The following is a 26744-nucleotide window of genomic DNA, read 5'->3' as shown; positions in this document are numbered from 1 at the left end:
ATCTGGGCACGGGGCTTGCTAAATGCCAGCTTGCAGGCAGGATGGGCAAGAGGCAGGGATGATGGAAGAGGTAGTCCAAGCCTCAGGTTGCTTGCTCTTACTCTGGAGGAGACCAAGCTCCATCCGCCCTGCTTCCCGGGAAAACTCCCAAGTTTGCCAGGCTGCGTCGGACGCTTGTCCCCAACCCTAGCTGCAACGATGGGAACTGGAGTAGAGCCGCAGATTGGGACGCTCCTGCTCCTTTCCGCCTCGTTCAGCGTCTGCGTTCCAGCCGCGCCTCCCTTCTCCGTTCCTCGGCTGGCTTCGTCTCCCTCCTTTAAAAGAAAGCCCTCGGAGCGCCTCATTAAAAAAAAGCAAAATTAAAAAAAAAAAGCAAGCACAATCCTCTCGCTTTTCCTTCTGTTTCTTTGCGGGTCTGTTTTCCAGGTCTCTCTAACACAAAACAGCCCATTTTCTGGGACGTTCCAGCCTTTCCACTAAATGCACCATTTCATCTGCCGGGCGGAAAGGCACGCCTTAAATATACCTCGCCTTTCTTTCTCTAATTGAATCTCCCTTCCCTCTTCGGCCTCCTTTCCGCCTCCGCCGTCCAGCTGCAAACGTCGCTCTGGCGTTGCGCTGCACGGAGTCCAAATCTCGCCAAGATGGTTGCGAAAAGCAGCTTTTTGCCCCTTCAGCTCCCTCGCGCCCCTCCGATGACTGGAAACCGCCGGGCCTTTAAACCGTGCATCCGATATTTACAAAAGGCTGCCGAACAAACCTGGATGCCACCCCCGGTAAGGGCCGGACCCCACGAAACCGCGACGCAGCTCCAGGCAAAATGTTTGCGGCTCGTTCTGCGTCTTTGTGTGCACGTGGTTTTATTTGGCAAGTGCCTCCTGGACGCGCCGCCCGGGAGTCGCCCAGGGATCCCCCCTTCAATTGATTTGGCATGTTGGCATCGCCCCCTCCTCCCTAGACCTTGCTGGCGGTGAACAGTGGGGAACATTCCACCACTTGTTTTCACAACAGCCCTGTGAGGGAGGCCGCGAGACAGCGAGCGGACCCAGGGCCTCCCAAATGAGCCCTTTTGGTGACCAGGATTTGAACGCATGGCACGTTTTCCTGCTGGTTTGCTGCTCCACCCAGAAGAAATGCAATAATAATAATAATAATAATAATAATAATAATAATAATACTGAGATCGTGTGCGTGGTCCACCTTTTGAGAGCCCAATCGTTCAAGGAATGGGGAAAGGATGTACCCTGATATCTCTGCATTTGGGGGGCAACGCTGTATTCGGGGCACTGTTTATAGCCAGTCTGCTCCCTTGCTCCTGACACAGGATCCGCACCCTGTTTTTCAGGGCACCCAAATCCCCGCTGTTTGCACCAGCTGTGCGGGCCAGATGTTCAGTTATAGTTCATCTTTCTCCGCAGCACCATCTTTGGGGGGGATTTCGGCCTTTTCCGGACTCGGTGCCGTCTCGGGGGGCAGCTGTGTTTCTTCTGTTTTGAACAGCATCCGGACCAAGTCGTCGGCCTGGATCCTCTCCTGTGGAGGGAGAGAAAGAGAAGGGGCCGCCTGTTTTCATGATGGCGTCTACCTTGACAGCCCTGCGAGGTAGGCCGGGCCAAGAAACAGGCATGGCGGGGGTTCCAGAAATGCTGTTTATTGCAAGGTGGAACAAGAGAATCTGGAAGGCTTGATTTTCTCTGCCCCATCTTAGATGAAACAAAATCAAGGTAGTTTAGGGCAGTGTTTCTCAACCTTAGCGGCTTTAAGATGTGTGGACTTCAACTCCCAGAATTCCCCAGCCAGCATGGCTGGCTGGGGAATTCTGGGAGTTGAAGTCCACACATCTTAAAGCCGCCAAGGTTGAGAAACACTGGTTTAGGGGGTTTTTTCCCAGTTCCCTCTATCTCAAGACTGGGAAATCTTTTCTCAAAATCTCCCTTCATAAGTCTCTTGCACATTCCCCAATTTAGGCCAACTTTATGCCTGGAAAATTAGGCCCACATTGCAAAACTGAGCCGGGCATCATATCGCATTACCCTTGGGCACATTTCTGAGGGGCAGGGAGAGGAGGAGCCAGGGACATTGAGGACTAGCAACTTGCGACCCTCCCATAAAGCCCTCTTAAGCTCGCTCAAGGAAGCAAGGAGCGCTCGCGCCCTTCCGTACGGAGTGTGAATGCACGAATGAGGGTTGAAAAAATGCATTTTCGAACTGTGTGAATCTCTCCTTCCTGGGCTTTTCACGGCCTGGCTTGCTGTTTACGAGACAAGCTCTTAACCAACTCCCTTCCCATCTCCTGAGCTTCCTGTGCAATTAGCTTTGAAACACAGGCAGGGCTTCCACTGAACCACCACGGCCATCTTGACTTTTCTGACCACCCCTGGGCAGGCGGGAACCAAGGGGGCGCAGCACTCACCCGTTCGCTGTGGCGGGGGTCCAGAGTAAACCACAAGGCGATGGCGCAGCGCTGGCCCTTCGTGACGGCTTTCACGCCATGAGGATTTTCCGATCCGGCGGAGAAACCCACCGTCCGGCCACACTGGGGTTGCACTTCAGCCTGGAGACCAAATTGGGGAGGGGGGACCCCAAAGCTGCTTAGATCATCCTCACCGGCAGCTAGCCCATCAGGGAACACGGCCGCCTCGACGCTGGCTTCCCTAATAGGCTAGACGTCTGCATGCAAACCCCGCTGCGCTAATTCGATGCCCGTTCTTCTTGTGGCAAAGCAAGGGGATGCCCCACCGATGCAAAGACTGTCCCGCCTCGCAGGGTTGTAGAGGAGGCCTGCTCCCAAGAGCATGTGCAAAGAGTGTTCCGTGGAAAAAGCCTGGAGATTATTGGCCGCTGGAAACGCCCCAAAGGCGGCACGGGCAAGACAGAAGGGACTTACCGTCACTGTCGTGGCATCCAGCTCGGTAAAATAGAACGCCCCGCCTTCGAAATCTCCATTTAAATAGAGGATGGCGCTAGAAAGCAATAAACAGCTTTTACTGCTGAGCGAACAAACCCCAAGCATCAAAAACGGCCTGGGATCTGCTTCTCCTTGGCTCGGTCTGCTTCCAGCCCTTTCTGGGGGGAATCAGTTTTTGGCAAAGTAGACGCCCTTTCCGGTCGCTTAATTAAGATTATGAAAATGGGCAATAGCAACAACAACAGAGACCAATGAAAAGGATGCTAGTCCTCAGTGTTGAATGCAAAACTTGGGGCAGATCAGGTTGATTGTAACCCAGCTGAGTGCGTTTAAATTTAAATTTAATTTTCATGACACCTCGAAGCTCACTGTGGGTCACAAAACAGAGTCGCCACGTGGGCAGAGCGTGGCACGCCCATCTCTGCTGGCGCCCTGCATTCTGGGCCAGCTGTCGCTTCCGAGGGGTCTTCCAGGGCAGCCCCGTGTAAAGTGCCCTGGAGCAGTCTATTTTCTTTAGCCTTTTCTCTCCACCTCCTCTCTGGATCTGGCAGCCCTTCAAGGTAGGCTAGATCAGGAAACAGACTGCACGAGAAATACTGGAGCTCTGCTCTATTGATCTAGACCGAGATTTCTCAACCTTGGCAATTTTAAGATGGGTGGACTTCAACTCCCAGAATTCCCCAGCCAGCATGGGTGGTCTCCAACTCCCAGAATTCCCCAGCCAGCAATTCAATTCTGGGAGTTGAAGTCCACAAAGACCGATCTAGACTATAGCAATTATACAATATTGACAACCCGACTGTTTTCCCCTTCCCGCCCTCTTCCTGGCCTTAAACCATGGCTTGCTCACGGCTGCCCCTTCCTTTCTCCCAGGTCATCTCTGTGGGACTTTCAGATGCCCTCTGTGTGCCCAGCAAAGCTCTCCGCTTACCTGTAGTCCCGAAAGGTGTACGCAGGGGGCTCCTTGACGCACACCATGGCCTCGGCGTTCAGGATGCAATTGTCCACGTGCACCGGGTGGCTGGGATCGGTCCGGTCCTCCTGCTTGTCTAGGGCAGAGAGAGGAAGGACTCTTTTGATCGCCCCCCCCCCATTTGATTTCCCCCCAAGGCTGGCGTCCGGGCAGTTAGGAATCCAACCCATCTGGCTGGGGGAACTAATCCCCCGCTGGGTTGCAAAACAAAGGCGAAGTTTCTAGTCCTCATGGCAGGCCTGAAAGTCACGCTCTGCAAAAGCTGAGTGAGGAAAAGGTCTGGGGGGAGGGAGACTCTGGCCCCCCACCTCTCTTGGCCTCGCCTGCCTGGCTCTGGGTCTTCCTGGGGTAAATCCCCGGCCGTTCCCCCCGTCGCCCACCCACTTACCTTCTATGGCTGTCCGGCACACCAGGTGAGAGTAGGAGAAATGCAGAGGCACGTCGAGGCGGAAATAGGATTCCATCACCCGTCGGACCTTCTCGGTGGCGTTATAATAGAGGTATGCGCTCTGCATGGGGACTCTGCCCTCCTGCCCCAGCTGTGGGCAAGACACACATGGAGGAGCGGGGAATTGTTCCCCTTCCCCGAATTCGAGAGCCCGGTCTCCCACCGTTTGGAGGAGGGAGCCGTGCTCGGTTTTAGGAATCAGTTTAGAAATCCATTGTTTGGGAAACTAAAAAAGAATTTGCCTTTCCTCAGTTTTGGGCTTCTGTTTTAAAACAAGGGGATTCTAGTCCTCATGTTTATTTAAGAGGAAGCTTAATTCGGCTCACGAGTGGACCACATCTCTTTGCTTTCTCGAAGGGTTACCTTGAGGGCTTTATAGACGGTCACACCGTAAAAGGTCTCGCTGGGTGTATGGGGCGAAGTCTTCCCCCTATAACCATCCCCAGCAGAAGCAGCTGCCTGAAAGAAAAAGATGCTTTTGTAAAGTTTTTATAAAGTTCTTTCCACCTGCTTTGTATTGTTGGGAGAAGAAAGTCCCAGTGGGTGTGACTGAGGGAAAACCCCAAATTTTGGCTTCGTTACATTGGGGTCGCATATGCAAAAGATAAAAAGATGGAGAATTATTTTAGCTAATTTAATAGGGATATTTATATTTTTACTGTTTTGGATTTTAATTGTGAGTCACCCAGAGTCACCCTCTGGGGGAGATGGGCGGCATATAAATTTAATAAATAAAAGAAATAAAAGGAGTGGATTTTGGCTACCGTTGGCTCTTTACACATGTGGAGAAGAACTACAAAGCTGCCATCTACTGGTCAGAAAAAACTGCAGCGTGTTATCTCTGGGCCCAAGGACACAAGATGGTTTGTTCCCACGACATTGTTTCGAACAAACCAGCCTCAAACCACAATTTCAGCCATATTAGCATCTGGGCTCGCTCGCTGGGGAAGTTTTCCACTCGGCATCCGACCCGTTACCCATCCTTGCCCGCTTTGCTCCCCAAACGAACAACCCCGTTGGTGCAACCCTGGGCATGGGTTCCGAAGACCAGCGTGGGTGACTCACGTTGGTGAGACTTTGCAACGCCCGGCACTCTTCTTCAGAAAGGACCCCGTCCACCACCACGCGCTGGGACCCATTCAGGACCTTGGAGTTCATGGTAACGGTGAGCCCGTCGTACACCAATGGACCCCCTGCGGATTTGTGGGAGAGAAATCAAGGATTTGCCGACACCATTCACCGGGTTCGGGTGCAAAAACCGGGCGTCCCTGCATAAAGGCTTCTGCCCCACGGAAGGAGGCCAGGTTGAGAAACAGCCCCGCGGGAAATCCGAGAATCCTACATTGTTGTACTAGTGTACGATAACAGAAACTCGAAACCCTGTCCAAGTTTCTCTGTGTCCCGTCTTACACTCGACAAAATCAAAATGGGGTTGTTTCGAGTTTCTTTCTCATGCTTCCTTCAGTCTCTGAACTGAGTTCAATAAAATGTTCAGCCTCTGAACTTTCCTTAAGGCCTCGTTCGTTGCGTCCCCCAGATCAGCTCTAAATCCTTTTCTGGATTCACATGACCACCTATCCTCTTTCTCTTATCCCCGCCAGCGGTGGTTCTGGTTTTAGCAAGGGGGCGGGTTGGGGTCTCCTTTATTTGGATCATCTTTGGCTCAACAGACAGCCACCGCTGGTGACTTGGTGGCGTTTCTCCCAAGGCAGGAATCTCCCCCAAATCCAGAAGATTGGACACTCGCCTTCCCGTAGGAGTTTGCTCATGTCGGAAGACTCCTTCGTTTTCTCTTCCACCAGGGTCTCGATCTCCTTCATGAGATTGCCAATCTCCTCCGAGATCCGAGCCGCCGTCTCGCGTTCCACCCTGCAGAGACACAGAGAGTGCAGGATTGCAGCAAAGCCGGGGATTCTGCTGCAATGGGGGAACACTGTCAGCCTTCCCAGGTAGACCAGACAGGAAACACGACCAGATGAGCTAATTCTACTTTATTGTAAGACTACATTAACAAGTCTGAAAGTACAAATCTCCTGCTATCTCCTTTACAGCCTGAGAAACTACGGAGGGTCCCTTCTGAGTCCTTCTCTGCCCGTTATGCAGCTGTGGTCTGTGCCGTCTCTTATCTGACCATTCCTTAGGCAGCATCCCTTCGCCCTGTCTCTCAAGGTCTTTGTAACATACCATTATAAACATTTTCCCAGAGAGGCTTGTTCTGCAGAACTCACATCTTTTTTTGCTATATTATTGCTGTGATTTTACACTGGACTGCTGTTACCCTGCTGGTAGGTCCCGTCCATTTTTAGCTCCAGATAGGGTTGGACTTCCCTAGATGGGTGTGTGTGTGTCTTTCTGGAGCCACAGCAGCATTTGTCTCATGCACCATTTGTTTCTGGACTCAGAGGCCTTTCTGATGGACCTTGGTCATCTGACACATAGACTACTGCAATGTGTCGCACGTGGGGCTGCCCTTGAAGACCACTCACAAGCTTCAGCTGGTCCAGAACGCAGTGGCAGGAGCAGTTATGGGCCTGTCACATTTACACCCACATAACATCTCTGCTGCCTGGTTAATGGGACGCCTCTGGTGCAATTCAAGGTGCTGGCTGTCCCCTACAAAGCTCAACACGGCACAGGATGTTGTCCCATTTCTCTGAAAACATCTCAAAGCAAAATCTACTCAAAGCAAAGGAGGGGGGGCTGAAAAAGATTAAAATAAACGTAGAGAGCATGGGACGCTTTGGAAGAAGACGTAGAAGGGGGGCACAGAGCAAGCTCCCCATTTTGTGAGAGCACCCACCACCAAGAAGAGCAGCGACCTGCAGCTTCTTGGGGGTCCGCCAGTAAAACGGGCACTCGGTAGATTCCCAGGACGTGTAGAAAAGTATCCTTAAACTATTCCCTGTGATTCAGCCTCCCGGTCGCAGCGATGCCCGAAGCTACCGGAGGACCTCACCATGGAAAGACCTCCCATCCTGGTTGCCTGCCAAGTGGGCCAGAAGGTTGGAGGAGTAATGAGAGAAGCAGAGAAAGAGGAGGTGAAACATCTCTTACTTTTGCTTTTCTTGAAGCCTCCTCGGGATCACTTCTTCCGGGGTCCACGTGTCCTTCAAGGCAAGATTTGGGCAGTGAAGGGAGGGTAAAAATAGCCGAGGACTCTGAGGAACCATGACACAGAATCCTAGGGACGGGAGGGACCCCAGAGGTCTTCTAGTCCACCCCCCTGCCCAAGATGGGAATTCTCACACCATTCCAGACAAAACACCGTCCAGTCCGTGGACACGTCTGTGCTGCCCCTCCCCTTCAGACACCCTCCTTAAATTTCCCAGGCTCCTTCATTCCATTTATCCCTTCATTCTAATCAGAAACGTTTATTTCGAGATAAATAGGATGCTCTGAAAAGCTGCAGGTTCAAATTAGTATTTTTTTATCAGTGTTGTTTTATTCACACCTGGTTTACCGGATAGCTCTGAACGGGTTCGGTGTTTCTGATTATCGGATCCTTTGCAAGGATCTAGGATAGCTAAAGTCCTGGTTGTAAAATATCCACTTTTCCAATGCAATTTTTTGCAACCCGTGAGTTGAGATTCCCTCTGTTCTTGTTGCGTCCAAGCGCTTCCCCAGATCTTTCAATGTGGTACCAAGCCCACCAAGCCCTTTTGGCACCACTACAACTTTCTTTTTCCACATTTGCGCAAGAATTATTTGAATGTCTTTGTGTTTCATGATTTTTCCTAGTTTTTTCTGATCGACCCTTCTGTCTCCAGCTACTACAATGTCAATTATCCACACTTGTTCCTTTGTAACTATGCTATTACATTAAAAATATTCAACGAGTGTTATTTTTGTTCCTGTTATTCCTGTCACTACTAATGCTGCATTTCTAATCTATGGAATATTTCGAGTTCTCTGGATGGATCAGTTAAAAGTTTAGAAAAAAACTAAAATTCAAACAACTTGCAATTTAAAAACTCCTATCTGGCCATGAAATTCCCCAGAAAAATGCTAAGCTGGGCCCACGTTTTTATGTCTTCCTACTTCTTTCGGCCTGCCTCACAAGGCTGTTGTGAATATAAAACAGGGGTGAGCAGAGAAAAGTGTAAATTCCCGGAGAAGGAAATAAGAATTGGACAAAACTATCAATGATAATCAATGATTCCCGTCCTGCTTTTGAATAGACAGGGATTTCCAAGGGGGCTGAGCAATAATCAAATGCCCTCAAAAACAATAAATAAATCCATATTGCCAAAATACACAAAGTGATAAACCTAGCCTAAATTCGAACCTGGCATTTGCTCAAAATTCTCCCCTTTCCTTTGCATTTCAACCTTGGCAGTCATAAGTCACTGTCAAAAATTGCTATTTAAGGTTCTCAGGGCAGAGCACGGCTCTGGGCAGTGGAAACCACACAAATACACATGCACACACACACACAACCCCTAACCTGTCTGTTGTTCCTTGGAAGATACAGATTCTGCTTACCGGATCAATGAAAGGGATCCCAAAGACGTCGTACGCAAAGAAAAGCAATTCCTTCTCCAGCAGACTGCGCCGGTGATAAATCTGGACTTTCTGCAGCAGAAAAAGAGGCTCAGAATTAGAGAAATCAGGCCAGAGCCATTCATCTACCAGCCAGCCGACCGGCTGGAGGCAACGTCCAGAACGTCGCGCGGAAGCCGGGCGGAGCTTTGGAAAAAGCACGGAGCAATCTGAAATCCTTCGACTCAGGATTTGCAAGTCTCTAGTCCTCATCGTCCTGGTTGTTGCGTCGCTGGCTACGTTCAGAACTCGGGGATGTAAATTCCTCTGTGGCGACTTTGCAAGGGAATAGAATTAGCCTTCATTCAATCGATATGTTTTTTTGATACCGAGCTAAGGAGGAGGAGGAGGAGAGAGGCCAATCTGGATTCTTTGGGGCAGCGGTCCTCTGGGCACAGGATTTGGACCTGCTTCTGCTTTGAGAAAAGCAAATTTGGAGTCTTACCCTGGGCAGGGGGTGGACTAGATGGTCTCTGAGGTTCCCTCTGACCGTACCATTCCAGCATCCGATGCTTCAATCTGGATTCCTGCCCTGGGCAGTGGGGTGGGCTAGATGTTCTCCCAGACCCCTTTCCACCCGCCCCATCTAAGATTCCACGAAAAGCACTTGCGTAACTCAACATCAACCAAGACCCGGAGGATGAACGTGGGCAGGTCTGTCTGTCTGTCTGTCTTCCAGTGTGAGGTCTTCCCTCCCCTCCTGCTAAGAGACCCCACTGACTGGAGGGGGGACACTTGCCTCTCTGGGACCGATCAGCTTGGCCAGGTTCTCCCCGAGCACCGCCGTGTAATACGCCACGTTCTGCTTCATCACCTCGTCGTCGGGGAAGAAGAGCAAATACGTCTTTGCGCACTCGATGGCCTTTTCGTAGTTGCCGCCTGCCACGGGGTAGAAGGAGAGCGTTGGAGGAAGACTGGAGCGATACGAAAGATCATCATCACCATCGTGGCCAAAATATCAGGTCGGGAACTCTCTTTCCGCCTCCCCCCAGCCAAAATCCAACCCTATTAATCAATCAATTCAGGAAGGGTAAAGATTGAATGCGACTCGAGCAATGCAAAAGGTAGCCAGCCATTCCAGCCGGATGATGGAAGAGAAGGCGGAGGAATATCTCCAGCGTCTGGGACTACCTAGAGGTATACATCTCCTGAACCTGGAGGTTCTACATACAAGCCTAGTTACCCCCCCCCCACCTCTCCTTTGAATGTTTCTTTTTCCCTCCTTAAAAAAATAAAAGCCCCACAGAGGCCTGGAGATGACAGATCCTTCCTTTGCAAGCACTGTAATCTAAAGAGGAGGAATTAGGGAGATGTCTAATTAATAATAATAATTATTATTATTATTATTTGGGAATTGGAAGGGAAGGGTGCCACCTATTGGATATGGTGCAAACAGCATCGTGCAAAAAGCATCTGGGCTGCTGGAAAACGTGCTCAGCCCCTCCATGAGACCCCCCACCCAATATCCCCCCTGGTTATGTTGCCTTAAAAGCCAAGGTTATAAAAGCGGTAAATATATAAGTGCTTGGAAGTCACGTTAAAAAAAAAATCCTCAGAACAGTGATTCTCAGCCTCGGCAACTTGAAGATGTGTGGACTTGAACTCCCAGAATTCCCCAGCCAGCATGCTGGCTGGGGGCTTCTGGGAGTTGAAGTCCACACATCTGCCAAAGTTGAGAAACACAGCCTTAGAGGTTTCTTAAAGCAGAGAATGGAAGAATCAAGGTCAGATTTGAGAATGATCTCAACCGTCTTTCCATTTCAGCGCTGTATTCAAAATCCGCGTTTCCCTTTCCAAATCAGCCCCAAGGAGCAGAAAGCCAGGAGAGACGCTGTAGAAGTAACTCCAAATCTTAATTTAAGGGAAGGACGATTCACTTACGCTTTACAGGCCAAGCCGGAGGGGCTGGATTTGCAAGGCGTATTAAGCCACCATAGTCCACAGACAAGGCTTCGCCCCACCCACTAAGCTGAAAGCTGGACCAAGCAGGGATGTCACTGGTTTAATGTAACCAGCATTGCTTGTTTATTGGGTGCTGATGGACACTCTCCCACTTCGGAAAGGAAATTCTCTTTATGGATGGGCAGAGGGTCCATCTGACATCAGGCTGCATCTGACGGACAATGCCTTTCATCAGCAGATGTTGTGGGTCTGCCACCCCATCGTCCCCAGCCCCTGGCCACGCTCAGAGGGCCTCCTCATTGTTCCCGGTCCTCCGGTCACTCTGGAGATGAGACGGAGTCAAAAGATCCCACTGAAACGCAGGATTTCCCACCTCCCTCCAACCAAGCTGGCGGCAGCGAGAAGCCAACACGCCAGAAAACTCAGTTTAAAGGCAGCCACCGTCCCGTGAGCTGAAGGGGGGTGCAGTTCATGGAGCCCCCCCCCACATACTGTTGTAATATGCAAACTGCAGGTAGTCGAAGTGCGACGGGAGGAAGTCCTTGACGGGCTTCTCGTGGCCAGCCTCCAGCGCCAGCTCGGTCACGCAGCCTTGCCTGCAGCTCAGCACTTGGGTGTAGTGATCTGCCCGGGGCGAGAAAGACGCGAGAAAAAGAGGGTTATTCGCAGATGGCCCCTTCGATCGAGCTCTCGGGCATCGCTCTAGAGCAGAGCAGTGTTCCCAACTTTCGGTGGTGTGGCCTTCAGCTCCCAGAATTCCCCAGCCAGCACGTGTGGATTCCAACTCCCAGAATTCCCCAGCCAGCACGTGTGGATTCCAACTCCCAGAATTCCCCAGCCAGCACGTGTGGATTCCAACTCCCAGAATTCCCCAGCCAGCACGTGTGGATTCCAACTCCCACAATTCCCCAGCCAGCACGTGTGGATTCCAACTCCCACAATTCCCCAGCCAGCACGTGTGGATTCCAACTCCCAGAATTCCCCAGCCAGCACGTGTGGATTTCAGCTCCCAGAATTCCCCAGCCGGCATGCGTGGACTTCAACTCCCACAATTCCCTAGCTAACACATGGACTTCAACTTCCACAATTCCCCAGCCAGCATCCATGGACTTCAAATTCTGGTTGAGTTTCAAGGTTATATCTGTTTTTATGGATTCTGGGGGTTTCATACGCTGCCCAGAGTCCACTGGAGTTGAGCGGCTATAATAAATTTAAATGAATAAACTCCCAAAATTCCCCAGCCAGCACACGTGGACTTCAACTCCCAGAAATCCCTAGCTGCATAGCCCTGAACTTCTCCATACAGCGCTCCATAAAAAGGGCCCATTTCGTTTCTAGTTAGAAAAGCATCTTCGCTTTAAGCCATATTGAAAGAAGAGCACCAGAAAAGGCTCCTCGGGGGCTCTCCCAAGAGAACCTCCATGTCCAGGGGCAGGATATCTGACAACCAGTTGCTAGAGCTTGGCGGGGCTGACCGAGTCATGCGCCCTGCAGCCTCCCAGGTACGCCGTCTTCCCCCACCCAGGACCCCACTGCAGGCTGGGGCTGATGGGAGTCATCGTCCAGCTCTTTCCCTGCGCTCACCAATAAAGGCCTGGTAGAGATCGGCGCTGTACTCCAGGTAGTTGTACCCTTCGTAATCGTACGGCTCTTCGCAGAGGGCGCGGCACTCCTCGTCGGCCGCCCAGTACCCCTCCAGCGCCTTCTCCAGGTGCAAAACGGCTGCCAGAGGCTTCTCCTCCGTGTAGTAACTCACGCCCTGGTGGAAATCTTCCTACAGAGGGGACACAGAAGGCGCAGCCCGGACAGTTTAAGATCCAGAAAGCAGAATTGCGCAATCTTGGGCTTCCCAGCTGTTTCCATTATTGCCCAATTTTATTATGGCCCTTGGAAATATCAGACCATCACCGTCATACAGGATCTAAGCTTGAGATAAGGAGGGCTATGAAGAGTGGAATATTTTAGATAATGGCCCCACCTCCTTTTTGCCTACCACAACACCCCTGTGAGGTGGACTCGTCTAAGAGAGCGGGATGGGCCCAAAGTCACCCAGCTGGCTTTCATGGCTAAGGCAGGATTAGAACTCATGGTCTCCCACTTTTTAGCCTGGCACTTTAGCCATTAGACCAAACTGGCTCTCCTATTTTTAATCTACTGGGGCAATGGGCAAACTCCCAATTCCCAGAATTCTCTGCAATGAGTGCCCTGGCTGGGGAATTCTGGGACTTGAAGTTTGTAAAAGGTGAAAGTTTTATACAATCTAAAGGAGCGTTTCTCAAACTTGGCAACTTGAAGATGTGTGGACTTCAACTCCCAGAATTCCCAGCCAGCATGTATGGACTTCAACTCCCAGAATTCCCCAGCCAGCATACTGGCTGGGGAATTCTGGGAGTTGAAGTCCACACATCTTCAAGTTTCCAAGTTTGAGAAACACTGATGTAAAGAGAAACCAGAGTAAATGGTTAGGTTGTTGGAGATGCTGTGAAATTAATGCTTTATTTAAATATATGCTTCTATGGCATCCAACAATTGTTCCATCTGAGAAAGTACGTGGCTCAACTCCCCTCTTAAGATTTGCTATTTTCAGATGTTTACATCCTTCTGAATTTCTCTCTATCCAAGAAAGTGGATTTTCCGTACTTTACATACAACTAAAAGCACTAGAAGGATAGATATTCCCAATATTCAGCGGTCTCCAAAACTGATCGATATAGATTAGCTATGGATGACTGTATCGAATTGTGGCTTCCATCTATCGAAATGTTTACCGCACAACTAGATAGGGATGTATGTATATATAGAAAAAGAATGCACAAAATTGTAAAAGAAGGAGAAAAAAGATTATATATATTTAATATTATGTAATGTAGTGTGTGTGTGTGTGTATATGTATATATATATATATATATATATAATTTATTTATTTATTTATTTATTTAGTAGACTTGTCCCCACCCATCTCCCCACAATGGGGGACTCTGGGCAGTTTACATCAAATCAAGACCATAAATACATAATTAAAAGTTATAAAAAGAACCACACTTACACAGATAGAAAAAAGATAAATTAATATATATTAATATATAATATAATGTCCTGTATGTTTTTGTTTATTTTTTAGCTTTCTTTTTCCTCTTTCTTTTACAATTTTGTGCATTCTTTTTCTGTTTTTTGTATTTTGTTAATTAAAAAAAAAGGAAAAAACTCTGCGTCCGACCATGAGGCCCGGGGCCAACTGAGCGCGCTCTCACCATGTGGGGCTTTGCCTCCAAATCGACAAAGTCCGACTCTTTGACGCCAGCCATCATCTGGTAATAGCCCAGATTCTGCTTCATCTCCACGTGGTCCGGATTGGCCGAGAAGAAGGTGTGGGCCGCTGCCACGGCCTGGCTGAGCTTGTGGATCTGGGCGAGAGCAGAGGTTCAGACGGGAACCCATCACCCCCCCCAAAGGGCGGCCCTGGCGCCCTCCAGAGATGGGGGCTTCATCTGGCAACGGCTGGACGGAGCGAAGGGCTAAATGAACGGCCCGCGATTGGGGGCTCTCTCGGTAAGATCGATTCCCGCACCGCAGGGCTGGCTCCTTTAAACTTTACAGACATGCACTTCATTCCCTTGGCAATAATCTGGATGGGATTTCCCTTCTTCTGCAACACTTCCTCCATTCCCCAGCCTAGCTGCTCCTTGATGCTTCTTGAAGTTTTCAAGAGCACCAGAGGCATTATACGTGCCTCCCCCCCCCCCCCCGCTTCTCTATTTAAATGGGATATTAACCACAGGAGAAGGGAAGGGAAGGGAAGGGAAGGAGGGGAGGTTGAGGAAGAGGAAGAGGAAAAGAGGAAGGGAGGGAGGGAAGAGGAGGGAGGAATAAAGGAAAGTAGGTAGAGGGGGGAGGAGAGGAGAGGAGAGGAGAGGAAAGGAAGGAAGGAAGGAAGGAAAGAAGGAAGGAAGGAGAAAAAAGAAAAGAAGGAAGGAGAGTGAGAGGAAGGAAGGGAGAGAGAGGAAGGGAAGGAAGAAAAGTAGGTGGAGGAAGGAAAACAGGAAGGAAAGGGAATGTGCAGAGAAGGAAGAGAATGACAGAAGAAAAGGGAAAGGAAATGAAGAGGGAGGAAAAGAAAGAAAGAAAGAAAGAAAGAAAGAAAGAAAGAAAGAAAGAAAGAAAGAAAGAAAGAGAAAGAAAGAAAGAAAGAAAGAGACAGATGGTGGGAAGCATAAGAGTTGACCTGGACCGAATATATTCCACTTTGCAGCTTGCAAACAGGGTGTGTGTGTGTGTGTGCGCATTTGCGCCCCCCAAAGCAGGCAAGGCCCGGCAAGGGGGAAGCAACCCAACCCAACCCCCCACCCGAGAAACCCGAACTCCCTCGCGGGCCCTCCATCCGAGCCCCTAACCCAAAAAAGCACGCCGGGCACCGGCGCGGGCGGCGCCGAGACCCGGCGGAGGCCGCGGCGCAGCCCCTCGAACGACGTGGCACAGCGGCCCCCCCGCCAGCCCCGCCCCGCCCCGCCGGGACGCGGAGGGGAGGGGGCGCGGGCTGCGGGCCCGGCTGAGACCGCAGCCCGGCGGGCTCCCACGGCCCAGGGGCGCCCCGCCTTTCGGGCAGGGTGCCCGCTCCCCGACCGCGGGGCGCGACAACCGAGGAAAGCGGGCAGGGGAGGGGAGAGGAGAGGAGAGGAGAGGAGAGGAAGCGCACCTTGAAATAGGCCACCTGGAGGTAGTTGTAGGGGCTGCGCTTGCGGAACTCCAGCTCCGTCTCCTCGCCCAGCTGGTAGCGGGACGGCGCGTCGGGCAGGCAGCGGCGCAGGCAGGCGGCGCGGCGCAGCAGCTGCCCGAAGAAGCGCAGGTCGCGCAGCGGGCGGCGCGGCTGCGGCTGCGGCTCCGGCGCGGGCTCGGCGGCGGAGTGGTTGGCGGCGCAGCGCAGGCGGCAGCCGGCCACGCGCGCCCGCTGCGCCGCCCGCGCCCGCAGCGCCCGCTCCATGTGCAGGATCACGCCGGCCCAGTCCCCGCGGCTGTACGCCTCCGCGCCCGCCGCCAGCAGCTCGTCGGCCGGAGGCGGCGGCCCCTCGGCGGCGCCCGGGCTGGAGCGCAGCTGCAGCGCCGCCAGCAGCAGCAGAAGCAGCAGCAGCAGCAGCCGCCGCAGCGCGCGCGCCATCCTGCCCGGCCGCTGGCTGGCGGAGGGGCGCGCGACGCCCGGGCTGGCTGGCACGCCGGAGCTCCGCCCACCTCGCCCCGCCCACCTCGAGCAACACGTGGCGATCGAATCTCTCCCTCCCCGGCCGCGACAGCCGCGCCGCTCCGCTCCGCCCCCGCTCCTTCCAGATGGCTGGGGAATTCTGGGAGTTGAAGTCCTCCCATCTGGAAGGGGCGGAGGCGGAGAAACACGGGTTTAATGGACTTGGGTTGCTGTGTTTTTTTTAAAGTCTTTCTTTTTTCTGAGCTGGGAGGTGCATTTCTCTGCAGGACGATCCTATAGGCTAGTGCTTCTCCACCTCCGCCCCTTGAAGATGTGCATGGCGGCCTGGGGGATTCTGGGAGTTGAAGTCACCCGTCTGAAAGGGGCGGAGGGGGAGAAACACGGGTTTAATGGGCTTGGGTAGCTGTCTTTTTTTTTAATCTTTTTTTTTTTTTTGAGCTGGGAGGTGCGTTTCTCTGCAGGATGAACCTATAGGCTAGTGTTTCTCCACTTCCTTCTCTTGAAGATGTGTATGGCGACCTGGGGGATTCTGGGGGTTGAAGCCACGCATCTTAAAGGGGCGGAGGTGGAGAAACACTGCAGTGGAGCATTCCGTGGGCCGTGAAGGGATGGGAATTGTAGCTAAGCCGCAGCCGGAAGGATCGAGAGTCCCATCACCAAGGGACAGGAAAGGAGATGCCGAGGTCATCTAGTCCAACCCCGAGTGTTTGAGGGGTCTTCAAGGTTAAGCGATGCATTGTGGTGTAGATTAGCGTCCGATTCTTGCAATGGATGGGGTTTCCACAGGGAACTCGGAAGCTCCCCCCAAACGTACTGCATTTAATAAAAGTATTTGAACTGCTTGTGTTCCCCTTGAAGTTCAATAGGGGTAACTATCTGTATCTTTTGTTTTCCTATCTGTTTTTTTAAAATATATTTTTCGGTTTTACCCTTTTTAATGGTTATTCTTTCAAACAAAATAAATTATTCGACTCACGCGTGCATACAAAAAATACTACATCAAATGGAGAAAGATTTGCGTTTGTTCCCATTACTATTTTCTACATTTACTATCTCTATACGTCGTCTACCTCTACACCTTTACTATCTCTATGAAGCCTGCCCTCTTGCCTCGGCTTTTCCCACCAGTCGGCTTCCGATTGGCAGTTGCCCCGCGGGCTCCGCCTCCTTCCTGAACGCAGGTCCGTCTTGATCATCCGTCCAATGAAAAGCTGGCTCCGCCCATCCCGGCCCGCCTCTACGGCTACGCCTCTGATTGAGACGCGTGTGCCGGCGTCCAATAGGAGGCCGGGGGACGTGGCCTATGCTGCCCCGGAATGGCGGCCAAAGCGGATGCGGCTTTCGCTCCGGTTCCGGCGTCGCCGGAGAACTCGGCATTGGTTGGACCGACCCCGGGCGTTTCTGAGGGTCTCCATCTGGCCCCCGCTGCTCGAAAGGCGCAGCCGTCAGATCTGGTGGCTTTGGCCGAACAAGTGGAGAAGGTGAGCGAGGGTGCCTCTGGGCGCGTGCAGAGTGCCGAGGGGGTCTCAGCCCCCGGGTGTGTCCAGAGCGAGCCTAGGGGAGACGTAGCGGCCTAGGATGAGGGAATTCCAACGATAGGAGTCCGTTATTTGGGGGTAATGAACAGAAACCCTAATTCTACTATATAATATATGACAGGCCCCAACTCTCCTGGCCTTTAGGAAATTCCTTATGACCTGGCTCTTCCCCCAGGCTTACGGCTCCCCCTTTTGAGATTGGTTTTGTGCTCTGCCTGGTTGCCAGTTTAATAATAATATTAGTAATAATAATAATTATATAATAATAATAATAATTATAATTATAATTATTTGTTTATGTTGTACACCGCCCAGAGTCCCACTGTCTGAATTGGGTGGTGTACAACATAAAATAAATAAGTACAATAAAACAATATCTATTTATTTAAGATATATTTAAATCATTCGAAATACGTTGGGCCCAAGCTTTTTGGACCTGCCCTGTCATGTAGCCTTAACTACTCCCATAGGAGCCGTGCTTACAAAAGTGGCTTGTTGAACCACAGCTTTTTGGGTAACCGGCTCAGCCACCCGCAACCCAGCCACGTTAGGCGGATAGCGGGTGGCGCGAGACCCTCCTAAGGATCTTTCCCCCTCCTGATACGCATCCCACCCATTTTGAGTCTGCAGAAAAACCTCCCTGCACACTGGCCCCATTCCTGAAATCTCTCCTGTCTCCCTTGTTCCGTTCGATGTAGAAACTGCCTTCTAAGTGTGTATTTATTTGTTTGTTCATTTATTTTGGCATATTTATGTGGCCGCCCATCTTTCAGACCAGTGAATGTGTACTGTATGGATATATAGTTATCACTGTAATTTATATATAAATAAAAATATCTATCTATCTATCTATCTATCTATCTATCTATCTATCTATCTATCTATCTATCTATAGTTATAGTTAACTATCTAACTATAATTTAGTTATATATAAATTAACATTTATTTACCACATACCAGTTACCACATGGAGAGGTTTCGCTGGAGGTTTTCCAAACGGAGGGTATCTTATCTTTGGTTTTCCTGGCCGATTCGATCCTGCAGGGTCGGCGCGCTCCGGGTTCCTTTGGTTAAACCAGTGTTTCTCAACCTTGGGCACTTTAAGAGGTGTGGACTTCAATTCCCAGAATTCCTCAGCCTGCCATGCTGGCTGAGGAATTCTGGGAATTGAAGTCCACACCTCTTAAAGTCGCTAGGGTTGAGAAACACTGGATTAAACAATTCCATGTATCAGGACCCGGGAAGTGCGCCTTCTCTGTAGCAGCGCCTGCCCTCTGGAACGAGGCTCCCCCAAATCTGGATGCCCCCCTCTGCTGTTTTTAGAAGAGCCTCTCCATCCAAAAAAGACCCCCCCCTCACTTTATCACCCTTGCCAACTTTTATCTTTATTTTTTATTGCTTTTATTGTGATTCTTTTGGTTAGTTGTTGTGCGATGCTCAGCGTTGTTGGGAGTCAGGCGACATGCATGCTTAATAAATTATCATTATTCAGTAGTAAATCCTGCAGTGTGCAGGGGGATGGACTCGATGACCTCTTAGGAGCCTTCCAACTCTATCATTCACCTGTGACTGAATTGTAGAAGTGTTTTGGGCACTTCGCATCTTTATCTAAGCGGGCATGGTGGTTGTCGTATAAGCTATGATTCAGGCTGAACTTTCCCGTTTCAAATGCTTGACTTTTGTCTCCCCAGGCGGATGAGTTTGTCCGGGCGAATGCCTGCAACAGGTTAACCGTCATTGCGGAACAAATCCAGTATTTGCAAGAACAAGCCAGAAAGGTAATAGCGGGAGCAACTCCTAGATCAGTATCATCAAGGTCTCTGTAATCCAGTGTTTCTCAACCTCAGCCACTTTTAGCTGTGTGGACTTCAACTCCCAGGATTCCGTCAACCAGGGGGAATTCTGGGAGTTTAAGTCTGCATGGCTTAAAGTTGCAGAGATTGAGAAACGCTGCTCTAATTTTTACATTCTACACTGTCGGGGAAATTTTATTTTAAGAATAAAATAAACAATGCTTAGGAGAACAGACGGGGTGCAATCTCCAGTGCTGGTTTCACATATTATTCATTAATTCATTTGATTGATATAGCCACCCATGTTATATTCAGCTATGGCTTGCTGCAGTTGCTGGCTTTGTGTGTTAGGCTAAGCCATGATTAGTTTCAAACACTGTTTCAGGAAGGCACAACACTTCCCCCAAGCTGGAGCAGAAGTAACTTGGCTATGGTTAAAAAAAAGCAGATTTGCTCCATTCTAAAAATGGTTGGAGGTTTATTGGTGGCTCAATGCTTGGGGATTTCACTTGCCCTCCTGTGCAAATGAAACAGCCTATATTTAATCCTGTGCCAACTTCAGGATGTCGAAGTTGGCGCTTATGTAGGGCCTGAAGTGGCATTATGTTACCTGCAGGATCACCCTGTTGGTATTAAACAAGTGCCCAGGCTTGTCTCAGTAGTTTAATGGGAAACAGCTATTCCAATCCCCCCATTTTTAAGTCTAATTTTTAACCTCTAAGACAGTGTTTCTCAACACTGGCAACTTTAAGATGCATGGACTTCAACTCCCAGAATTCCCCAGCCAGCCATGCTGGCTGGGGAAGTCTGGGAGTTGAAGTCCATATATATCTTAAAGTTGCCAGGGTTGAGAAACACTGCTCTAAATGTTAATCTCTACAAATTAGATAGCTCTTAATGTTTCTTAGTTACCCCCTCTCCTAGATCTAGGGCTAATTTGATCAATTTTATATTCGTAGTTGTTTTTAGCTGTTTTGTTTTCCGTGGTTCACTTTTAGTGTTCATGCCTCTAGTGCACTCAGCACTCGTCTTGCCCTAAAGCAGCTTTAGCTTATTTTTGAACGTAGACTGGTCTTAGACTGTGACAATAAAGGTTTGATTTGGCTTGGTTTATTTTGGGGGATTATCTCCCATCCAGGGGGATCTGCAGGATCAAGAGGGGAACTGCGACAGTGTGGTTGGAACTCTGGCCATGTTTAGGTGGAACGTACAAGCTTGTTTTCTACATTGTAGGTGCTGGAAGATGCTAGGAGAGACGCTGATCTCCACCATGTTGCCTGCAACTTTGTGAAAAAGCCCGGGAATGTCTACTATCTGTACAGGAGAGAAACCGGCCAACGCTATTTCTCGATGCTTTCCCCAAAGGTAATTGTAAGCTGAAGAAATTTGGCAAGATAAACACGGGGCGAAAAGAAATAGCCTTTCTCTTTCCCCAAATTCTGCCAGTGAACAAAAATCCTGTGCAGCCCTAAAATGAAATTTTGAACTATAAAATTCATTGTGCTTTTATTTTGGGGGTCGGTGGAGCCAGAAAATAAGGCTGATTGACTTGCCTTAGAATAGGATAGTGTTTTTCAACCTTGGCAACTTTAAGAGGGGTGGACTTCAACTCCCAGAATTCCCCAGCCAGCATGCCGATGCATGGTGGCTGGAGAGGTCTGGCAATTGAAGTCTACACATGCTGGCTGGGGAATTCTGGGAGTTGAAGTCCACCCCTCTTAAAGTTGCCAAGGTTGCAAAACTAACCCTTTAGGAGAATGCAAGTCAGCGTTAATGGGACCCTTCCCTATAAGGAAACGAGGATAACGCTAATAAAGATGCCACTGTAATATAACCATCCCAATTTTCATCTTGGTATTATCACTGTAAAAACATAGAAGCCTCTCCTAGTACCTGGTTAACATAACCAGTGCTTCGCTGAGAAGGGCTTTAACATCCCTTTGCCTGCAGATCGTGCCCACCGCACATCTGGAAGGGAGATTTTGTAAGCTGCCTGTGGAACAACGCCTCTGTCTTTGTGGGGTTGGCCAAGGGGAGGACGTTATCCATCATGCCCTCCGCTGCCCCGTTGATGACAAGATCAGGGCCAAATTATTAATGGCAGATGAACTGAAGGGCTCTGACTTTGAAAAACTGAATTATCTTCGTGCAGATGTGTTTCCAGCTGTCAGCCACAGAATTGTCGCCTTTGCTCTGCAAAAGTTTAAACTTGTAAAAGTGTAAATTTAAACTTAGAAAGAAATACTTAAGTGTAAATATTTAAGTGTAATATTTAAGTCTAGCCTTGGCTCTATTTTCTTGTAACCTGTTTACCCCTAATACTTCTTCTAGTACTCTAGTACTTTATAATCTCATAATTAAATTTACAAAGTTCTAGTACTCTAAATTATAAATTATAAATTTAGGAATTAGATTTGTAAAGTTAAATTTATAAAATACGACTACTCCAGTACTTAATTTTACTGTTTCTTTGTTGTTTTATTGTATTTGATGGCATTCCTATGTTATGACCTGAGGATACAACAATAAACTTATTTACTTACTTACTAAGGGAAGGAGGACAAAAAACTAAATACATTTGGGAGAACAGGAACTAAATAGACTCAATGGAAAAAAGGAAGGGAAAGAAAAAAGAGACAGTTGATATAAAGAAAAGAGAAATTAGTGCCTCTTAGATAGAAGAAAAGATCACCCTATAAACAGAATTCTGTACCTCCAACAGAAACAATTGTTATATTATCCATTCATATGATCGTAAGTGTTCAGTAAAGGTTTCATGGTTTCTAAGTTTTCTGAATAAATGAGAGATGAAGCATTACACTTCCCAGCCTTTTCTTACCATAAAAAAAAAGAAAAGAAAATAAAAGTATCTTTCTCCTTCTGTTTATTTTTCCTAAGCCTTGAGTTAGAGCGGATGGCAGGTCTTCTGTGGTTAATTGCCTTTTAATGGTTATTTTTCTTGCATTTTGGTGTTTTTTTATTGTATTGTATGCTTGTTTTTATTGTACGCCACCCAGAATCGTAGAATTGGGTGGCCTTATAAATTTCTTAAATAAATAAATAGGATTGATATAAATACTCATCAGTTTATAATGTTGGGTTGGTGGCCATGAGATTTAGACTATGTTTAGTTGATCCCTGGAATAAACTGAGAAGGAATGGTGTCACTTTTGAGCAAATGAACCTAGTTTCACTGCAGGGTATACAAGTCCTCTTCAGAATTAAAAAAAAAAAAAAAAAACAGAACTAAAAGCAAGTTTATTTTGAAGTACGGCTTATTATAGCCAAATGGATCTTATTCTCAGAAAATGGAGTATGGGGTAACTGCAACAGTTGTCTCTTTCCTTGAGGCATGAGGACTGGAAACTTGGTTATTTGTATTTTCAGTTATTGGGGAAAGTGACGTGTCAACCAATACATGGGAGGCCAGGGCTCATTTTCATCTTCTGTGGATTTTGTAAAAGCGAAAAAGTGGGCTCTCTGCTTTGTACAGGAAAATTGGTTCCTGGTTGGTAGGTGAATACTGCATGGCCTCTCGACAGCCTCTTCTAGCGAATAGAAGCTCATTTTTGAAGCTGGAGAATTCAGCCTCTGAAGATTGCTGTGTGTGAGTGATAGGGCTTACTCAGTTGGGCTGGTGAGGAGAAAGCTTTGGAAGGATAAGTGGATGGATTGATTAAATGCCATCAGGTTGCTTTCAACTCCTAGCAGCCACATAGATAGATGTTCTCCAGGAAGATCTGTCCCCACCCTGGTCTTTGAGGTCTTCCATGATGCCCCCATTGCTGCTGTAACTGAGCCCTCCACCTTGCTGTTGGCCATCATCTTCCCTTCTTTCCTTCCGCCTTTCCCAGCGTCAGAGCCTTCTCCAAGCCTTCGCATCATGTGTCCAAAGTAGGATCATTTGAGCCTGGTTATTTGTGCCTCGAGTGAGAATTGTAGATTGATTTATTCAGTGATCCATCGGTTTGTTTTCTTGGCTGTCCATGGCGTTCCCAAGCGTCTTCTCCACACCCAAGCCCAAAGGCGTCAACGCTCTTCCTCTCCTGCTCCTTCCAAGTCCAACTTCCGCTTCCATGGGGGTCACAGGGAAGACCATGGCTTGCACGGTTCTGATCTTTGTAGGCAGAGACACATCCCGGCTTCTGAATGTCTTCTCCAAGGTCTTCATGGCTGCCCTACCAAGCGCTGGTATTTCTTGACCGCTGGTTCCTTGACTGTTGACGTTGATCCTCAAAGGCAGAAGCGTCCACCACTTCCATATCTTGATTGTCAGTTCTAAGGCTGGCTGTTCTACCTGTTGTCGCTAGTTTGCTCTTCTTTAGATTTAATTTTAATTTCCTAGCCCTTATTTTTCTGAATAACTTACAAAAGTGTGCACCCCCCAAACTCACCGCTGACATGTGCTGAGTGTTGGGGCTGCCCAAAAGGGGGGTGCACTGTTGCTTTTAGAGACCTTGATAACACACTCCTTTCTCTCTCCTCATTAGGAATGGGGGGCCAGCTGCCCCAGCGAATTTCTCGCAGCCTACAAGCTGCAGCACGATCTCTCCTGGACTCCTTTGGACGATGCGGAGAAGCGGGATGCCGAACTCAACATGCTGGAGAAGCTGCTGGACCAACAAGCCACGCTGCCCCCCTGCAGCGAACCCAATTTCCGTGGCCTTACTATGTGATGGTGCTTTTGGGCTCCTGCTCACCCACCGTTCTCTTCTGACTGCCCTTCGAGTAACGAAGGGGCAGGACTGATTGGGAACAAACGCGTCTTGGAAACTTGTGTGGAAACTCCTCTATTTAGCGGATTTTGGGACAGGCTGATCCCAGTGTTTCCTCAGCTTGGTTTTAGGCATTTGGTGATGGGAGAGCACCCAGAGAGAATAATTTAGCCTCAATCCATGTTGCTTCCCACAAGAAGCCGCCTGAATTAAGACCTCCTCTCCAGTTTTCAAAGCTGGAAATCCCCTTACTCTTCATCATAGAAGATAAGAGAGGGGAGGTGTCTTGGAGGCCATCTAGTCCAACCCCCTTCCCAGTGCAAGAATCCACCACAACAAACATTGAACTCAGTGGGACTCCATACTACAACGCACCGTTAATTATATTTATGTCTTGCCTTCCCATCCATGAGGATTACTTATTTATAGAACAAAGACATTGTTCCTTTCTGTTTTCCCAGTAACCCCGTGAGGTAGGTTGGACTGAAAGAAACCCACATTTTTTTTTTTTAATCACCGGAAGGGGATTTAACTAGGAATTGCATTGAACTAGGAATCCCATCGCTCTGGAGGACAAGATTCTCTTCCTATGTGGCTGATTTACTAAGAATGGTTGACACAGGCTACGTCTAACGTCCGAGATGTTGCTGGCGGTTTGCACGTTTTTGATGATTGTAGAATAACATCTTGGACTGGGCATTATGCTGAAGTTTGATGTGGGCCTAATTTGGCCTTAAGCCCCCATGAATTCAGCCTGGCCTCCTTGCAAGCCACATTTCACAGTACTGCACCGCTAGACACATTGAGCGTGGGCCCTGTTGGAACTGAAAATAAAACTGCCACGATTCTAATGCCCTTATATAAGTCTGCCTTCAGTGCTGGGTCAGCTTTGGACACCATCTTTTAAAAAGGAAAAATACGGCCAAGGACAAGTAAAATGATTTGGGGGGTTCAGAGGCCTTAGGAGAACTGGCTAGAACAGACACCCCCCCCCAAAAAAGAGTTTATCATGCCGTGCACAATGAGCCACTAGAATTCACTGCCACAAGATGGGCTTGGAGGATTTGGAAAGGGGGCTGGAGAAATTCCTGGGGACAGATCTGATTGAGGGCCATCCATCTGCATGAGTAGTGCCTCTCAATTTGGGGTAGCAAGGCCCAACGTAACAATCTTAGGCGAGTCATTTAGGGGAACTGGCTGACCATACAAATCAAATCAATAAAAAAATAAAATAAAATAAAAGAATGATAGTTTCATCCCCTTGTTGCTAGCCTTGGGTAGTCTTTGGCCTGATCCAGGGGGACCCCCCCTTATATTCTTAAATTCTGTGAACATTGGCAAAAGTTTTGTGTAAGGAAAACAGGCTGGATTTGACCTCTTAGCGTAAAGTTGGGAAAAAGAAACCTTAGCAGGCTCTCTGCGTTGGGACTTCATCATGGAGTTCCTGGAAATTGCAGTTCATAATGTGGAGGATCGGACATTCCCTGTCAGCAGCTGGTGGAAAGAATCCTGAAAATACATCAAGTCCTTTCAGGAACATATTCAGACTTATGCACAGATGTTGGGGAGTACGCCTCTCGCAGCTGTTGGAGTGGCTGATAAGCTCAGTAAAGAATAAAAATAACCTGATGTGCCAGTGGTATCCAACGTATAAAAGACTAGAGCTAGATTTCTTTTTTTTTTTAAAGCCAGACAGTTGCCAACAGATCACGGCTTCCCCTTTCCTGCCCTATCCCGTGGCTCTCAGAGCAAGCGAAACGGAGTCTGAACCAGGATTGCTGGCTTGTAGAATTCCCTGGCTGGCACCATGTGTTGAAAATTCAGGGAGTTGAATTTCACACCTTTTGCAGGCATCCAGGAAGAATAGGGGCAGCATCTTTACTCTGAAAAGTTTTGGGAAGGGCAGAAACTACCCCCTCACTATTACAGAATTTAGAGGCAGGGGGGTGGCTTTTCAGGCCAAGGGCCCCTTCGGTGTACCTTTCTCGGCCGTTTTCACAGCGAGGTCCATGCCTCCAATGGAAATAACTGGATTTGTAGAAAGATCTAGACTGTTTCAGCCCCGGGTCCCCCAAGGAAGCCTCTGACATTACTGTAAATCCTCATTGCCCCCCTGTCTGGCCCAGAGACTCAGATCTGGCCCCCGGGGTCTCCAAAACCCCTGCTGAGTTTCAGCTTTTAAGGTGATGCAAGGAAGGGGTGAATGTTTTTAAATTAAAGGGATGATTGGATCTGCTGTGTTTGATGACCCTGATTTTAATGAATTTGAAGCTATGTCGAATTGGGTGGTTTGTTCCCTAGTCCTGCTTTTGGAGTTGGTCACTCAAAGAGGAGGTGGAAGATTGAATGGCAGTCAGATGTGAAATGAAGTAGCTTTGGGTGTCTCTTGAATGCAAACATTTAGCTCAGTGTATCTCAACCTTGCCCACTTTAAGATGTATGGACTTCATCTCCCAGAATTCCCCAGCCAGCTTTGCTGGCTGGGGAATTCTGGGAATTGAAGTCCACACATCTTAAAGTGGACAAGGTTGAGAAACACTGATTTAAGCCCCTTCATTTCCATTTGCAGGGGATGGAAATTTGACAGGACCATTTTAAACCAGCCCGGATAAAACGGACAGAGATTGTGATCTGACATCAAACTAGCATATCTGGCCGGCTGGGCAAATTATAACCGCCGAGAGTCTCTGGGAGTCAGACGGCATATAAATTTAATACATAATTTTGCAGGGAT

The 26744-nt window shown here is 48.9% G+C and overlaps 2 protein-coding genes across 2 annotated transcripts; one reads left to right on the top strand and one right to left on the bottom strand.

The window, feature by feature from the left end:
- Positions 1-1137: 1137 nt before the first annotated feature.
- Positions 1138-15996, bottom strand: P3H1 (prolyl 3-hydroxylase 1). The gene is made up of 15 exons (XM_088136686.1): positions 15464-15996; positions 14022-14174; positions 12355-12544; positions 11263-11394; positions 9604-9747; positions 8812-8897; positions 7384-7436; positions 6077-6198; positions 5395-5522; positions 4693-4788; positions 4270-4420; positions 3840-3957; positions 2888-2963; positions 2414-2554; positions 1138-1533 (listed from the first exon to the last, which is right to left on the bottom strand). The coding sequence occupies exons 1-15, from the start codon at positions 15920-15922 to the stop codon at positions 1396-1398; spliced, it is 2187 nt and encodes a 728-aa protein (XP_087992812.1). The 5' UTR covers positions 15923-15996; the 3' UTR covers positions 1138-1395.
- Positions 15997-17249: 1253 nt separating this feature from the next.
- On the top strand, positions 17250-26255 carry CUNH1orf50 (chromosome unknown C1orf50 homolog). Its single transcript, XM_088136687.1, has 4 exons — positions 17250-17445; positions 19194-19280; positions 20529-20660; positions 23786-26255. The coding sequence occupies exons 1-4, from the start codon at positions 17281-17283 to the stop codon at positions 23969-23971; spliced, it is 570 nt and encodes a 189-aa protein (XP_087992813.1). The 5' UTR covers positions 17250-17280; the 3' UTR covers positions 23972-26255.
- The last annotated feature ends 489 nt before the right edge of the window (positions 26256-26744 follow it).

The sequence above is a fragment of the Python bivittatus genome, unplaced genomic scaffold (genome assembly GCF_059951505.1).
Source record: "Python bivittatus isolate LINGU-HERP-01145 unplaced genomic scaffold, Pbiv_v1 ctg000090_np1212, whole genome shotgun sequence".
Classification (NCBI taxonomy): Eukaryota; Metazoa; Chordata; class Lepidosauria; order Squamata; family Pythonidae; genus Python; species Python bivittatus.
The sequence above is the reverse complement of the archived record's forward strand: the minus strand, read 5'-3'. Positions and strand labels throughout refer to the sequence as shown.

Coding starts and splice junctions, on each gene's coding strand:
- P3H1 (XM_088136686.1), bottom strand. CDS start 15,922: ATGGCGCGCGCGCTGCGGCGGCTGCTGCTGCTGCTGCTTCTGCTGCTG. Junction 4,421..4,692: donor CCGTCTATAAAGCCCTCAAG/GTAACCCTTCGA, acceptor TCTTGCCCACAG/CTGGGGCAGGAGGGCAGAGT. Junction 2,555..2,887: donor TGGATGCCACGACAGTGACG/GTAAGTCCCTTC, acceptor TTTGGTCTCCAG/GCTGAAGTGCAACCCCAGTG.
- CUNH1orf50 (XM_088136687.1), top strand. CDS start 17,281: ATGGCGGCCAAAGCGGATGCGGCTTTCGCTCCGGTTCCGGCGTCGCCG. Junction 19,281..20,528: donor TGCAAGAACAAGCCAGAAAG/GTAATAGCGGGA, acceptor TCTACATTGTAG/GTGCTGGAAGATGCTAGGAG. Junction 20,661..23,785: donor TCTCGATGCTTTCCCCAAAG/GTAATTGTAAGC, acceptor TCTCCTCATTAG/GAATGGGGGGCCAGCTGCCC.